The sequence below is a fragment of the Penicilliopsis zonata genome (genome assembly GCF_001890105.1).
Source record: "Penicilliopsis zonata CBS 506.65 unplaced genomic scaffold ASPZOscaffold_12, whole genome shotgun sequence".
NCBI classification, from domain to species: Eukaryota; Fungi; Ascomycota; class Eurotiomycetes; order Eurotiales; family Aspergillaceae; genus Penicilliopsis; species Penicilliopsis zonata.
This window is the reverse complement of record NW_019208921.1, coordinates 110,640-124,979: the sequence shown is the minus strand read 5'-3', so window position 1 is coordinate 124,979 and position 14,340 is coordinate 110,640. Positions and strand designations below refer to the sequence as shown.

Below are 14,340 nucleotides of genomic sequence, written 5' to 3'. Positions count from 1 at the left end.
TGCTGAAGAGCCCGCTGCTGAAGAGCCCGCTGCTGAAGAGCCCGCTGTCGAAGAGCCCGCTGTCGAAGAGCCCGCTGTCGAAGAGCCCGCTGCTGAAGAGCCCGTCGCTGAGGAGCCCGTCGCTGAGGAGCCCGTCGCTGAGGAGCCTGCTGTCGAGGAGCCTGCCGCTGAAGAGGTTATTGCTGAGGCTGCCGTCGAGGAACCCGCTGCGGAAGTTTCTGCTGAGGAGCCCGTCGCGGAATCCGTCGATGAAGAAACTGCTACCGAAGCTGCCACTGAGGTGGTTACTGAATCTGCAACTGAACAGCCTTCTGCCGTCAAGGAAATCGCCGTCGAAGAGGCCGCTGCTGAGGTTGCTGGTGAAGGACCTGCTGCTGAGGCTGCTGTTGAAGAAATTGCTACCGAAGTACCCGCCGCGGAAGCCGCTAGCGATGAGCCTACAGTTGAGGAGCCTGCTGTTGAAACTTCTGCTGAGGAGCCTATCCCTGAGGAATCTATTGTTGAAGCTGCCGTCGATGAACCTGTTGTTGACAAACCTGCCATGGAAGCTGCTACTGAGGAGCCTACCACTGAAGTTCCTGATAAGGCCGTCACTGAGGAGCCCGCTACTGAAGAGCTCGCCATTGACGTTGCAGCGGAAGCTGTTGCTGAAGATTCGGTTACAGAAACTGCCGCAGCTAAAGAGCCAATTGTTGAGGAGCCCACAGTTACTGAGGAAACTGTTGAAGAAGCACCGGTGGCTACTGACCCTGCTGTCGAGGAGCCGGCTATTAAGGAGACTGCTGTGGTGGAACCCGTGATCGAGGAGACTGTTGTGACAGAAGCTGTTGCCGAAGAACCTGTCGCTGAAGAGACTCCTGTCGAAGAAGCGCCCGCTGTTTCCGAGGTTGCTACTAAGGAGATCGCCAGTGAAGAGCCTGCTGTTACTGAGGACCAGGTCATTGAGGAGTCTGCTGCTTCTCATGAAGTTCTTGCTGGTGAAGAGCCTACTCTTGCGGAGTCTGTCGCCGAGCTCGCCACGAACGATAGCACTGAAGAGCCGGTGGTAGAAGAGCCTATTGTAGAGAAATCTACTGTGGTTGAGGAACAAGCTGTTGCAGAATCTGTCGCTGAGGAGCCCGTCACTGAGGAGCCTATTGTCGAAGAGCCTGTTGTCGAAGAGCCTGCTGTCGAAGAGCCCGCCGCTGAAGAGCCTGCTGTTGAAGAGCCTGCTGTCGAAGAGCCCGCCGCTGAGGTGCCCGCTGTTGAAGAGCCCGCTGCTGAGGAGCCTGCTGTCGAAGAGCCTGCTGTCAAAGAGCCCGTCGCTGAGGAGCCTATTACTGAAGAGCTCGCTGTTGAGGAGCCCGCCGTCGAAGAGCCCGAGGAGCCTGTCGCTGACGAGCTCGTCACTGAAGAGCCTACCGTCGAAGAGCCTTCCATCAACGGAACAGCCGCAGCCTTAGCTGGAGTCGCCGCAGTTGCTACTATAGCAGCCATGGAATCGGTTGGAGATGCAACTAATGCCCAAGAATCGGCCATCGAAACGCTTGTTCCGAAGGAAGCACCGGTTGAGACTGTTCAGGAGGAACCCACGGCTGACACTTCTGTACAAGAAGAATCTGCACCTGCCGAAGTGGCTACAGAGGAAACAATTGTCAAGGAGGCTCAAGAAGAGCGAATTCCCGAATCGCCCACAGTCGAACCTTCAACCTCTGCTGAGGCAACCTTGCTGACTCCTCCCCCAGAGAAGGCGGATGAGGAACCTTCTGCACTTCCTGAGTCTGAGACTGTTGATACTCAAAAAGAAGTCTCTACCGTTGCCGAGCCTCTCACTCCCGTGGAATCTGTGACGTTCACAAATGGTGTACACGCCGAGGAGACGCAAGAAGAGGCTCAGGCCGTTGCTCCTGTAGAGTCAGCCGAGGTAGACGTCTCGGTGCCGGAGGAGGAAGCTGCCCGTGAAGAGGGTAGTGGTTTCTCCGCAGTGCTTGGAGCCAGTGCGGCTGTCGCTGCCGCTGGTGCAGCCATGGCTGGAGTGGCCGTTTTATCGGAAGACCATAGCAGCAAACCCGTGCGGGATCAGGCCAACGTGCCTCCCGCCGATGATGAGACTGCCAGTCCTGCCGCCTCTCAACTCCAACCAACAGAAAGTAAGCAGTTTCAGCCATCCATCGCACACGAACCGCCAACCCCTGAGCCCGAAGCTGATCCAGCCCTTGTAGCACTCGCCGGCGATGGTGAGGCCCTCCTCAGAAAGCTCGAATTACCGTCCACCGAACAGCTTGCCCCGGGTCCCAGTGGATATGAATCAAACGCCGACGTCGAGGAAGACTTTCACACCCCGGTCACCAAGGATTTGATCCAGGAACCGCAGCCCCCGGCGCCAACCGTGGAAGATGCTTCTCCCTCTTCATCAGAACCCAGTTCTGATAAGGCATTGGCCAATAATGGTGATGGGGACGCTCGTCCTCCGAGTCAGAATCGGTCAGTCACAGCTGTTTCCCTGAGTAGTAAGCACGATAGCTGGCTCAAAGCCATTTTGCGCACGGTCTTTGTCAGCTTCATTGGCAGCATTTTTGCACCGTTTCGGCGCCGTGGAAGAGCATCCCAGTGAGGGTAGTCTTATGGATACTCTTCTGGGACTTGCCTTCCCAAGACCGAGAACAAGACAAGAGGAGAAAGATGTCTTGTATCGCTAGAACTAACATAAAGTCAGGAACCTGTTCTTGATGGCATTTGTCGCTGCTCCCCTGCTTGCCCTCTTTTGGCGTGCATATACCCGATAATTGTTTGGACCTTGCTTGTCTCAAATGTTTCGCTCGTTTTTGACCTTTTTACCGGATTCCCCTGTACCGATACTGTGTGCATTATTTTCGAGGAATCTTTCGTGTTTCTACGTCCTCCCCGCTCTGCGTTTAATCGTGCTGTTTTATTTCGCCCTTTGTCCGTTTGCGTTGCTGTTTCGATAGTAATCCATCTCCCTGTCCAATGCGTTGTCGATTGGTCGTCTCTCTTTCGAATGTAACGACGTCAGCTATGATAATGATGATGATGAGAATTAATGAAGGTATGAGTTCTTTTTTGCCGTGCTTCTTGATATCTTGAATTCTTGAATTGGCTTCATGCTGCATTCCTTTCTATGGAAGCTCGATCTTCTGCGTTAGATATGTAGTCTTATGGGTTTCTCTTTTCCATGGTGAGTTTCGATTCTGCGCCGCTTATAAAGCATAGAGAGGGTCCTATTCTTAAAGAAAGGAGAGTCTTGTTGGTTAGATTTCTGCAGTTGCATGTATGTGGTTGGTGTTTTCCAGATTCTATATCCCCCAGATTGCCCCTTTTGCAGCTTGATATCTGAAAACTGCTCTGTTCTTCAACATCTTGATAGGAAAGGGGATCGACAGACTGTTCCTGAGAGAGGAGACCCAAAGGGGACCTGAAGTTTGAACAGGAAAAGAAGTTTGACCCCTGCTGGTTTAATCACAGGTGATGTTTGCCTGAGGACTCTAGTTGCTAGGGACTCTCACATTCACTTTGATGAGCTGCTAATCAAAGCACTGGAACGATTTAACAGCTAAATGCTTCAACACAGAGACCAAGCAACACACAGCGTGAAACAGAAGAAACCCTTGAATGTTTGAAAGCTTCGACAAAGCTCTAGAAACATAAACTGGGAATAGAACGCCTGCAACTCTTGAACCCTTTGAGGTAACACCCAAGAGCCACTCCTCAAGTGGAACGACAAGAGACGCGTCCAGATATCAGTAAGGCTTTCTCTCTGCTTTCTCTTTCCCTTTCCCTAGGCTTTCTCTTCTCCTCTCAACACACTGTCCACAGAAAACCCAAGGAGCAAAGTCACCCTGACACACACTGCCCTCACAGCTTGCATCTTGGTTTTCCTTGCTGAACTCAAGGGCTTTAGCTCCTTTTGCCCTTCTTTAACGCACCGTTCTGTCTCGAAATGGATCGCACTCATACCTTGGGCGTTGATCCAGCTGGTAATGTCTCCCCTCGTGTCCGCATCCCCAGCATGGCGTCTTCAATCAGCAGCGGCAACGCTTTTGCTCAGATGAAAGAAAACGAGCGTCGACTGCCAGCGAGTCGCTCTGCGTCTCGTGTCAATGAGTTGTTCGCAGTGATACCCCTCAGACCCCCAAATAGACCCCTGAGCCAGGCCTCTCGTAAGTCTTCAGCTTTCCTCGACTATGAGAATGGGCTTGCGCTCCCGATGCCCAAGCTTCCTCATAATGTCGCCTCCGATGCGACTTTGGGCCAGCAGACCCCAAACCAGGCCGCAAAAGATCATGGCGAATCGAGCAGCAAAGTGAGTAGATGCCCTATCGAGAAAAAAACACAAATAGAACACATGGAAAACGACGCAAAGCAAGACATAGGGAAAGAAGAAAAAGAGAGAAAACAGCCCCTCCCCCTGACCCCATGAAAGCACAGGCAATTTGGAAGAATGTTGCTGAAAAAGAAATCAATAGGTTGCCCCTATCATAACCGCCGGTGAAGAGAAAAATGTCACTGCTGAGAACCATGCCGGCCAAGACTCTCCACAGGAAGTCCGGATGTACATGCCAACCGCGGTGCAGGCAGGAGTGCACCCTTTGTCGGCGCCTCCTCATCAGAATTGTGTCAGCATTGTCGACGTTCCGGCCCTGAGCAGGCCCAACCGAGTGAGATCTGCTCCATCCACCCCCATTTTGAGCCGCCGCTCGGTGCCCTTGACTGGAGAAATCAACGGCAACGACGAAGCCGAGCTCAAGAGGTAAGCCTGAGCCCAAAGAAGCCTGGCTTGCTGCCCGCCCGCCCACAAGCCGGGGTCTTCTTAAGCCTGTTTCATGATATTCATGTGGTGTTTGGTTTTGCTGATAGCAGCTTATTTTTCGGTCGTAGAATCTCTTTTACTCGGGGTGAAGTCGTCAAGAATCACACAACCCAGCATGAAGAGTACAACAGCGAGGCAGGCCCCTCCAGAGGCTCTGCCATGAGCGTTGGAAATGGTTATTTCGAAAACAATCGCCCCTCATCGTCCGCAGTACCTGGTAGTCGTAATGGTGAAGGTCAGGCTGCGAGTTTGCAAACTCTTCCCAACCAGAGTAAGTGCTCTGATGCTTCTTTTTTCCGAGGAGGTTTGGAGGGTACAGACCATCAAACTAACCTTGGCTTAGTTGGTATTGGCATTCAGCCTGGCTCGACTGATTTCACAACCTTTGGAGGGTTTGCTCCTCCTCCACCGCACCCAGGGTACCGCAATACCCCAACACTTGAGCAGGTCCTGGCGATGCACATGGAAACGCTTCACCATCATATGAATCTTGGTACAGAGCGCATGATAAAGGTCTATAGTGACACGACTAGCTATACCTCTGACCAGATGCTTCGTAGCATCGAGGGTCTCCAGGACACAAGCCGCTCGCTGAACCTTCGGGCCACGGGCCAGGCTGAGACTGCCAGACAGCTGCGGGATCTGATGCAGCAGCTCCGGTCTGAACTTGACGTCCTCCGCAGAAACAGCCGTTTGATGGAGCAACGCCTGATGGATCATGTTCAGCAGGAGCTGACAAAACTAAGGGATGAGCTTATCTCTATGACCCAGCTTTCTCCGGAAATGCAGGCGGTCCCTGGGCCTGAATTGCCCCTGGAGTCCCAGCCCTGCCCGTCTACCGCTCAGGAAGGAGGCAAGAGAGTCTGGGTAGGCCGAAGACTCTTAACTCTCAAAACAACCAACAAGGAGGGCGCGTCCATCAAAGAGGACAAAGGAAAGCAAAAATTAGACCATGTTAATATCTCAGAGGAAGGTGAAATCTTTGAGAAAGAGGGAGAGAGAAATGGAAGTGTTATTCCTCTCCTTCTAGGCAACGATGAGCATCATCTTCTACCCTCTACCGCAGGATTCCGTACCCCTCAACTGGCGGGTCCTCTCACCCCAGTGCAGAGTCTCACTGATATTTCCTCAGCTAAAGAGACGGCTGGGTCTGAGAATCAGGATAAGAACACCAGAGCTCAGGAGAAAATCCCAGAATCTAGTACTAATCCTGGTGATAATATTCACAGAGCTGAGGGTGAGGAGGACAAGATTCCTGCTAGAAAGTACTGGGGATTCACAAGGCGACGCCGAGAAAGTGAACACCGTGAGAACCGCACCAGCCTCACTCGTTTGCTCAAGACTCCCCGCAAAGATAAAGAGGGCAAAGAGAAAGGAGCAGTCCCTGATTCCCCTACTCGACCTAGTTCTGCATCCGGGCTGCAGACTCTGACACACCCAATCCCTCCTGTTCCTCCTCTTCCTGCACGGTATGCCTCACAACCGAATCTCCGCCAGGCCGCTGCAGAGACGAGCCCTAGCTCTGTCCACCCAGCTTTCCGTACGACCCGGCAGCAGCAGCAGATGCGAGAACGGGAACGGAACCGCCAGCGTGCCAATTTGCCGCCTATTCCTCGCTTTGGGAACCTGAACGTAAACCAGCACCCCGTCAATGCAAATGCCCGGGGCAATAGGTCTCTCGACATTAACTATCGGGCTCCGGCCCCTGTGCAGCCAAACTCGGTTGGCCACGGACAACACAATACGACCATGCCGCAGGTCTTTGGCCCCCCTGCGCCGGTAAACCCAGGGCCTCCTCAGATCATGCCTGCCTTCCACTACGGGGGCGGTCCATACGATCCTGCCGCGAGACCTCACAGCAACCGTGTGAATGGTTCGGTTCCTCCTCCCCAGGCGTTTCCTACTGGGGAAACATTTCCTATTGGTGAATGGAGCCATGCCAACTGGTACCAGAACGCCTATCCCCGCGAGCAATAGACTCATTCTTGAAACCACTGCTATCTGAGTTGGAATGAGGACCCCAGCATTTTCTTCGGCGGACACGAATCATGGTCTTACCAACTGCTTGCTCTTCTGGCTATGGTTATGGTCATCCTTCATGACTACATTCTATGGCTTTCTGTCTTACTGATTCTGGCTTTCATGACTCTATCAATGGTTTGAAATTATGCCTTTCATGTTATGTCATGCTAGAGCAGTCTTTCCGGCCTGGTATTCTTTTTCATAACTCCCTTGTTTTTGCTTGACGTTTCCCCAATCCATTCTTTCAATTTGTTTTTTTTTTTTTAAAAAAGGGAGGGGGGGGGGCTTTTTGAAAGTCGAGTTGCGGTCTTTGATTTTATCCAAAGTGCTGGCGCTTTTCAAACCCTTTTTATTGTGGATCACGGATCTTTCTTTCAGGTCGAGAACTAGAATTTGCTTCAGCTAGGCTGACTGTGGTTGATGATCTTACTGGGTACTGGTGACTTGGTAAGATTTCTGGAAAAGGGGGGTTTAGAGTAACATAAGTGGTATTCATGAGAAGATTATGTAGGAATGCAGTTAAGTTCAGTGCAGTGCAGTCTATAGGCTATGCTATTTTAGGGAAGCAATCATCTTCTCCATATCCAACGCGGCATCTCTCACCTGCGGGCAGTAATGATGGCGCAGGAGCTCGCCCTCCCAGACCGTGCCCGCGAAGACGTTTGTGCTCTCCACATCTGGAGCGTAAGCGTTGAAGACGCCGTCGCCTCTGCGGTCCTCAGAATGCCACAGCGGGGAGATGCGCCGGCCGTGGTGCTTTGTGACCTGGTTCAGCAATGAGAGAGTGGCTAGAGCCGACTTCTCCGGCACCTGCAGCGAGGTTGTCATGAGCCGTTTGGTGAAACCCGCCAGGCGGACAGGCGGCGGGATGCCGTGAGCCCGTGACAGCAAGGTCGATTGCAGACAGCGGAGGAGCAGCACCGTTGGTGTCTGGAAGTTCACCTTGTTCCGCCGAGGGCGGGGGTTCGCACTGCCATCTTCTTCCCCTTCCCCTGCCCCGGACGTCGGATCTGGCAGCCGCAGGGACTTGTTCGGGTTGAACTCGACGTCTGCGTTCGTCGAGAGTGAGTACAAAGAGCGATACAGGTGTTTGATAAAGAAGCTCAGATCCAGGTGGAGTGATGCCGCTGCCTTGCTGGCGTCCTGGCCTTCCAAGAGCGCAAAAGCGGTGACTGTGCAGAGCAGGGCTTCACGGTTGGTATCACGGGTCGAGTTGGAGGGAGCGTCACCCATCATATCGTCATCATCCCCTTCGTCGTCGTTGCCTTCATCTGCCTCCGCATGGGCGATCAGATCCTTCAGAGCCTCGAGCAAGTCACCAAAGAAATCCTGGTTGATCAGGTGCGCATACTTGGCCAGGCCCTCAAGGACGGGACCCATGAGCGCCGGACTGCGTAACTTGAGAATCCGGAAATACGTAGCGAATACAAGCTTGAGGGTCTCGGCTTGGTTCTTCTCCCTCTCTTCATGAGAGACCAAGGCATCTGCCTGCTTCATGTCCTTCTCCACAATCTTGCGTTCCTTCAGGATTTTACGCTCCTTCTTCGTCCGGAACTCTCGCTTCTGCTTCTGCTTCTTCCCCGTGGGCTGGTCTTCCTCCTCCTCTTCCGTGGTACGGCGATCAACCCGGTCTCTCGATGCCTTGGACGAAAACTCTGACAGCAATCGAAGATGCAAAAATGTGTCCAGGACACTGTCGTGGACATTAAAATCTCTGGCTTTCATCATTTTTGAAAGTAATCGGACGGCTTCAAGGGAGACGATGCCATCGTTATCTTTGTTGAAGACCTCCTCCAGCGTTTCGCGACACTTGATAAAGTCTCCATCCACTTTCCTCCGCGCAAGACGGTTCACGAGGATCTTCAAGAGCTCGTTGCGGAAGTTGAAATGGGGGACTCCGAGTAGAAGATTACAGGCACAGTTGATTGCGATTGTGCGCAATCCCTCATCCAACGACTCGCCCTTGGCCGGCTTCGCGAAAGAGGCAAGGCGCTGCACGTAGTTTCGATATCCCGAGAGGAGCGACTGCTCGAAATTTCGGAGTTTGCGTACCTCCTTGGAAATCTTCGAAGAAAGATCGTCCTCGCCAAGCGGCCGAATCCGGTACCCCGGAATCATGTCCTTGTAGATTGCAGCCTGGGCGGCCAGCGCCAGTTTCTTAATGGCAACATGCCCGGCGTTGTCCACCATTTCGGCTAACGTCCTCAGTGACGAAATGTGCTCCTCAGGATCCTCATTGACCAACGTCGCAATTCGGGCAATCTCCTCCTTGGCTTGTATGACCTGAAGCTTCAAGGGAATCTTTGGTGTCTCTTCCTCCTCTTCATCAGAATCATCTGTCCCGTCCGCCCCGGCGGTTTCACCCGCCTCATCGTCGTCCGTATCCAGAAAGCTGTCTGCATCCCCCTCTGAGTCTTCCGAATCTACCACATTCTCCACAAGCCCCTCTGTCGTCTTAATCGGCAGCCTGGTGCGTTCTTTGTCCTTCTTGCTGCCCTTTCTCGGACGGCGCTCATAGTCTTGCTCGAGGTCCCATTCTGCCGCGGCGCTGTAAAACTTGCCTAGAGCAGCTTCGCGGGACTTTCGTGAAGATGATTTAGCCTCGTCTTCAGGAGGACTTAAACGTCTCCTCTTGGTCGAATGCGCTAACGCCATTGTGATTCGGATAGGAAAGTAGCCTTGGCTTGGGAATGGACTGTCGTGCTCTCCGCAAATCCAGCGACTTTTTTTTTTCGGCGTGCCAAGACTTCACGCTAACTGCTCCACTCTCTTGAATTTTTGTTCCGCAGAGCTTCAGGAATATCAAGCTACAAGCGGTTGTCCTGCGATTTATTTCGAAGGAACACACTGCTCTTAGATTTGTGATTTCATCTAGAAAGGGTATCGCCCATTGAAACCGTCAAGATGCGGCCTTTGACAGAGACAGAGACGCAGGTGAGTCCCGGTGCTTCCAAGGCGTTTACCAAACCAGTTTCACTGACCGATTGTCGTCGCAGACTCTGTTTTCGAAGCTGGCACAGTATACCGGCCGGTCTTTGAATAACCTGATTCTCCCGTCCGGTGGGGATGACAACGACCGGAATGTATTCCGTCTCCACGGGTCTCGGGTGTACTTCATGCGTCTCTCGCTCGCGAACTTGGCCACCTCAATTCCTCGCGATAACCTGCTGTCCCTCGGCACTTGCATCGGCAAGTTCACAAAGACTGGCAAATTCAGAGTAGCGATCACCGCGCTGGATGTGATTGCGCCGCACGCGAGGTATAAGGTGTGGATCCTTCCCAAGGGTGAGATGAGCTTTATGTACGGTGGGAACGTCGTCAAGGCGCACGTCGGACGGTGGAGCGAGGATTGCCCGGAACATCAGGGAGTGATTATGTATGACATGAATGATACACCCTTGGTAAGAATGCTGTGGACCTGCTACTTTGGCGAGATCGAAGCACTGACTCCATTTTACAGGGTTTCGGTGTCAGCACCAGAGCGTCTAATCAACTCAAGCAATTGAGTCCAACTGACATTGTCGTTGCGAGACAAGCCGATATAGGAGAATTCTTGAGATCTGTACGTGAATCCCTAATAACGGACGAGTGTCCAGGACAGCCAGCTAACTTTTCACAGGAAGACACTCTGTTCACAACCTAGGTCAAGAGTCAGAAGCAGAAAAGTGTTCATGGAGTTTAATAACCATATGTACATGGAGTTAAGGAGTTTGCACAATCATATAAATCCACTGTTCAGACCTCGCATTACACCCAGCTGTGATAATTCCTCCTTCACGTAGTTAAAGCGTATCTTGTAACTGGTATTAAGCCTCATAGAGCCAGTAGTAGATATAGGCAGGCATATAGACATATTTTCATGACTATCGTATGTCTCATGGAATATTCTGATTCAATCTACAGCATATCAGAAAATACCTCCAAAACTCACCCCTCCAGGGCCAATACCTGTCATTTCCTAAAGTGGCAAAGTGCCGATTTGTTATCAGCACGTGGGATAAAAAGTCAGCTAAACCCTTTTTGGCTCCATCTCCTTCCATTCGCCGCGGCAGAAAGAATGACCTTTGAAGCTGTTGCGGAAACGAGACAACTTCTCTCAGAGAAGGCTCTTGCTCTCCTCTTGCTCTCCTCGCTGCTCTGTCCAGCAGCCATCTGAGAGACCCAGGCATCTCCCTCCTTTGCACGCAGAGGGATCAATCGGCTTTTTCTTACCTCTGGATCCATTCCTTTATCGCCTTTTTCCTTGTATACATACACCCTCCGCCAAGCAACTGAGGGGCTGAAGCTCACCCCCCGCCATTATGCCACCATACACTGCCGCCCAGAAGCAGTACATCACCCAGTTTGTCAACTTCACTCAGGCGAAGGATGCAGCAGCCTCCAAGGTACTTAGAGATCAGATTTGATGCCTATAGGGCGTGTTGCGCTCTGTACACACTGTCTGGATTCAGAGTGGAGCGTCATTTCACACGAATCTATATATGGTGTTGTGTGCTGATGATTTGGGCTCTATCTAGTTCCTACGAGCGCATAATTGGAATGTTGAGGAAGCCATCGATGCGTAAGTAATATTATTTATCAAAGGCATTCATATTCTGTTGTCATTTTTCCCCCTTTCTCCTGGGGGGATTTCTCCAGAGCAAGTACCCATTGGTTTTTACTACAAGCAAACACCACAGCCTCTGAATCACACCTATATCTGCCACTATAGTGGAAATCCTGGTACTCTATATAGGTTCCACGGCTTGAAAGCTTCCCAGACGTCTCAGGGTCTCCAAGATGGGCATCACCTATTTATAGGCACAAATGAGCTCTGCCTCTTTCAACATGCTACCTGATGCGGGCGACGTAGCAGTGGCTTTTGAAGGATGGCGAGGGGTTTTAAAATAAGAAAAATAGTTCCTAAAGTGCCGTGACCTCTTATATACCTATCCACTGTCCGGATACCATCATGAGGGACAGCTGTATTTTGGAAAGTGACTTTGCAGATGACTTACTGGGCGCGAAATGGCGCCATGTTTTGTGCTGTACTGATTGTATTTCCTAACTGTACATATACTAATTGTTGGTTTTTAGATATTTCCAGAGCCCGCAAGGATCTTCGGGGGTGACGGCAGCTATCGGGAAGATCTTCGATGAATACAGAGGTACGAATGAGAGTCCGTCTGTGTCTTTGCTCTGTGGTTCTCATTATGATTCAGACTCACCAGAAGACAACCCGGACGGTATTGGAATCGAAGGGGCCATCAGGTTTCTTGGAGATATCCAGGTACGGCTAGACGAAGTAGCATGTCTGGGCATTGCGGAACTACTTAACTCGCCATCCATGGGCGAATTCACCCGGGAGGGTTTCGTCAATGGATGGAGATCCGTGGGGTATGCTAAATTGATTCTATACATACATCTACCTATATACTGACTGACTGCCTAGATGTGACTCTGTACCCAAGATGGTCTCGCACGCTGAGAGTCTCCGCCTTCGCATTCCTGCAGAGCCAGAGGTCTTCCGCCGCGTGTACCGGTTTGCATTTCCTCTGTGTCGGATGCAAGGGCAGCGCAATCTTCAGTTCGATATCGCAGCAGAGCAGTGGCAGCTATTTTTCACACCGGAAAACGGGGGCGTGCAGTGGAACACGCCGACAACTCCCTGGCTGGACTGGTGGATCACGTATCTGGATGAGAAGGGCAAGCGGCCCGTTAACAAGGATCTGTGGGAACAGGTCGAGGTATTTCTGCGCAAGACACGCGCCGACGAGAGCTTTAGTTGGTGGAGTCCCGACGGGGCGTGGCCCGGAGCGCTGGATGAGTTTGTTAGCTGGGTGCAGGACAGGCGAGGCAAGCCTGGCACCGAGGCCATGGATGTCGAATAAATTAGCCAGTACAAAGCATCCACTACACAATACTTACCTTACTACCAGGATGAGTAGGATGTAGAATACATGCAGACCAAAACCGTACTATGTATAATTGTATTTATTTCAACCATAACCAATCGGTAGGGTAGGACATTCATCATAAAAAAAAGCGGCATATGTTACTCGTCTCGAAGCAGAACAGGGAACCGGGGGGAAGAGATAAAATCACATGCGGGGGACAAGGGGGACAAAGGAAATGACAGAGGAAATTTGCGATAACCATTTGTACTTCACACAGAAGCTCTGGTATATTATCTAGATTCTGGAATCAGGAGGGATTCTGGATTGTTTTTCTTGTCTTGTCATCCACGGGGCCGGTGTTGTCAAAAGTGGTGGATGACACGCGCTGACCAGAAATCAAGGGAAGTCCCTCATCTAATATTCGCCTCCGGGGCCACGGCGCTGATCGTAGTGCTATAAGAAAAGATTAGTGGTCATTCTTTTTTTTTCTCTTTTAGGGAAGTCAATTGGACGGGCTCACCTTGCGTAGCGCTTCAAGGCGCTTCTTCTTAGTGTGAGTGTTGACGTAGGTTCCGATGATGAAACCGATGATGTTGAAGAAGGGGACCCAGGCGTGCTCCGGCAGGAACTTTTGCGCAAAGGCCAGCGCAAGCGGCGAGGTGATCCAGCTGACCTTCATGACGGGCATGAAGCCCGCGCGGATGGTGGCGCGCACCTGGTGGAAGGTGCGGGCACCGGCGATCACGGCCATGCAGGACAGGTAGACGACGTTCTGGATGGGCGAGATCTACAATGCTTATTAGTATTCGAAGAGCCGTTTCCTTGAGCCCTGAGGAAGGAAAACATACAATCAAATTGCTGAAGAGAATCTGCAAGACCTTGGCCTTCAAGCTGGTGCGGCCGGCAAACAGCTTCTGGAGGATGCCGATGAGCAGATGGCCCAGCGGGGCGCTAATGAAGGTGCCGTAGAGCATCATTTTGGGGATGCGCGAGCTGAAGTAGTGGCCATGCTTGCCGACATCGTGCGCGATCCACGAGGCGAGGAACTCTTGCAGACCCGACAGCACACCGGAGGTCACCATCTTGGTGCGCATCGGGTTCGACTGCAGCTGGCGGAGATACAGCTAGAAAGCGTGAGCGGGCGCTCTTCCTTCGATATCACCACCACCACCACCACCACCGTTACTATCCCAGAGTCACATACCGTAAGATAGCCATTGGCCGTGCTTCCTCCAGTCAACCGCTCGCCGATGTTATGCACCAGCTCCTTGGTTTCCGCCCGCAGAGACTCCGGGGCCTGGTTGACCACCTGCTGGACGGTCTCTTGCTGGAACTTGACAGACATGGCGGCGGCAGGCGACAAGCAGGAGAGAAATTCGGTATCAACGTCGGTGTCGTCGTATTCGTCGTCGTCGGTCTCGAGCGGGTCGAACGGAGGCGGTCGGACGAGTGTTAGGCAGTTCGGCGTGCAATGGAGCGGTCAATCGCGCTACGAGGTGTCAGAAGAGAGCTTGCAACAAGGTCAAAGGTCAAGGGCGGCTGGGAATCGAGCTCGGCACGAACATCCAGCAAAACAAACTGTGGGGTTGGGGCGAGGGAGTGAAAGGGGGCGTGTTTGTTTATCGCCGGGGGGGG

The 14,340-nt window shown here is 52.2% G+C and overlaps 7 protein-coding genes across 7 annotated transcripts in view; 4 read left to right on the top strand and 3 right to left on the bottom strand.

The window, feature by feature from the left end:
• ASPZODRAFT_144217 (hypothetical protein) overlaps positions 1-2,593 on the top strand; it is a gene marked incomplete at both ends in the record, with an annotated part of 6,500 nt that extends 3,907 nt beyond the window's left edge. The window contains one exon of the mRNA XM_022724992.1: positions 11-2,593. Within this exon, the coding sequence (XP_022579397.1) occupies positions 11-2,593 (2,583 nt within the window). The remainder of the gene's footprint in view (positions 1-10) is intronic.
• A 1,344-nt stretch (positions 2,594-3,937) lies between these two features.
• On the top strand, positions 3,938-6,784 carry ASPZODRAFT_17799 (hypothetical protein; the record flags this gene model as incomplete). Its single annotated transcript, XM_022727090.1, has 4 exons — positions 3,938-4,300; positions 4,464-4,747; positions 4,876-5,078; positions 5,151-6,784. 4 exons carry the CDS (start codon positions 3,938-3,940, stop codon positions 6,782-6,784), a joined length of 2,484 nt encoding a protein of 827 aa, XP_022579396.1.
• A 321-nt stretch (positions 6,785-7,105) lies between these two features.
• On the bottom strand, positions 7,106-9,515 carry ASPZODRAFT_134292 (hypothetical protein). The gene has a single exon (XM_022723491.1). It carries the CDS (start codon positions 9,482-9,484, stop codon positions 7,382-7,384), a length of 2,103 nt encoding a protein of 700 aa, XP_022579395.1. The 5' UTR covers positions 9,485-9,515; the 3' UTR covers positions 7,106-7,381.
• Positions 9,516-9,625: 110 nt separating this feature from the next.
• ASPZODRAFT_134290 (hypothetical protein) lies at positions 9,626-10,576 on the top strand. Its single transcript, XM_022723490.1, has 4 exons — positions 9,626-9,763; positions 9,826-10,230; positions 10,290-10,391; positions 10,449-10,576. The coding sequence occupies exons 1-4, from the start codon at positions 9,734-9,736 to the stop codon at positions 10,470-10,472; spliced, it is 561 nt and encodes a 186-aa protein (XP_022579394.1). The 5' UTR covers positions 9,626-9,733; the 3' UTR covers positions 10,473-10,576.
• Positions 10,577-11,102: 526 nt separating this feature from the next.
• ASPZODRAFT_134288 (hypothetical protein) lies at positions 11,103-12,748 on the top strand. Its single transcript, XM_022723489.1, has 5 exons — positions 11,103-11,214; positions 11,347-11,390; positions 11,906-11,976; positions 12,031-12,205; positions 12,261-12,748. The coding sequence occupies exons 1-5, from the start codon at positions 11,131-11,133 to the stop codon at positions 12,697-12,699; spliced, it is 813 nt and encodes a 270-aa protein (XP_022579393.1). The 5' UTR covers positions 11,103-11,130; the 3' UTR covers positions 12,700-12,748.
• A 97-nt stretch (positions 12,749-12,845) lies between these two features.
• Positions 12,846-14,288, bottom strand: ASPZODRAFT_134286 (hypothetical protein). Its single transcript, XM_022723488.1, has 4 exons — positions 13,910-14,288; positions 13,554-13,829; positions 13,226-13,492; positions 12,846-13,158 (listed from the first exon to the last, which is right to left on the bottom strand). The coding sequence occupies exons 1-4, from the start codon at positions 14,048-14,050 to the stop codon at positions 13,120-13,122; spliced, it is 723 nt and encodes a 240-aa protein (XP_022579392.1). The 5' UTR covers positions 14,051-14,288; the 3' UTR covers positions 12,846-13,119.
• ASPZODRAFT_134284 (hypothetical protein) overlaps positions 14,101-14,340 on the bottom strand; it is an 860-nt gene continuing 620 nt past the window's right edge. Inside the window, exon 2 of the mRNA XM_022723487.1 lies at positions 14,101-14,194. Coding sequence (XP_022579391.1) covers positions 14,158-14,194 — 37 coding nt within the window. The 3' untranslated portion in view covers positions 14,101-14,157. The remainder of the gene's footprint in view (positions 14,195-14,340) is intronic.

What these genes read in the sequence shown, in the direction of transcription:
- ASPZODRAFT_134286 (XM_022723488.1), bottom strand. Translation starts at nt 14,050, where the DNA reads ATGTCTGTCAAGTTCCAGCAAGAGACCGTCCAGCAGGTGGTCAACCAG. An exon ending in TTCTCTTCAGCAATTTGATT is followed by an intron (nt 13,493 to 13,553) that starts GTATGTTTTCCT and finishes TAAGCATTGTAG; the next exon opens with ATCTCGCCCATCCAGAACGT. An exon ending in GCCTTGAAGCGCTACGCAAG is followed by an intron (nt 13,159 to 13,225) that starts GTGAGCCCGTCC and finishes CTTTTCTTATAG; the next exon opens with CACTACGATCAGCGCCGTGG.
- ASPZODRAFT_134292 (XM_022723491.1), bottom strand. Translation starts at nt 9,484, where the DNA reads ATGGCGTTAGCGCATTCGACCAAGAGGAGACGTTTAAGTCCTCCTGAA.
- ASPZODRAFT_134288 (XM_022723489.1), top strand. Translation starts at nt 11,131, where the DNA reads ATGCCACCATACACTGCCGCCCAGAAGCAGTACATCACCCAGTTTGTC. An exon ending in GATCTTCGATGAATACAGAG is followed by an intron (nt 11,977 to 12,030) that starts GTACGAATGAGA and finishes ATTATGATTCAG; the next exon opens with ACTCACCAGAAGACAACCCG. An exon ending in AATGGATGGAGATCCGTGGG is followed by an intron (nt 12,206 to 12,260) that starts GTATGCTAAATT and finishes CTGACTGCCTAG; the next exon opens with ATGTGACTCTGTACCCAAGA.
- ASPZODRAFT_134290 (XM_022723490.1), top strand. Translation starts at nt 9,734, where the DNA reads ATGCGGCCTTTGACAGAGACAGAGACGCAG. An exon ending in TGACAGAGACAGAGACGCAG is followed by an intron (nt 9,764 to 9,825) that starts GTGAGTCCCGGT and finishes TTGTCGTCGCAG; the next exon opens with ACTCTGTTTTCGAAGCTGGC. An exon ending in TAGGAGAATTCTTGAGATCT is followed by an intron (nt 10,392 to 10,448) that starts GTACGTGAATCC and finishes AACTTTTCACAG; the next exon opens with GAAGACACTCTGTTCACAAC.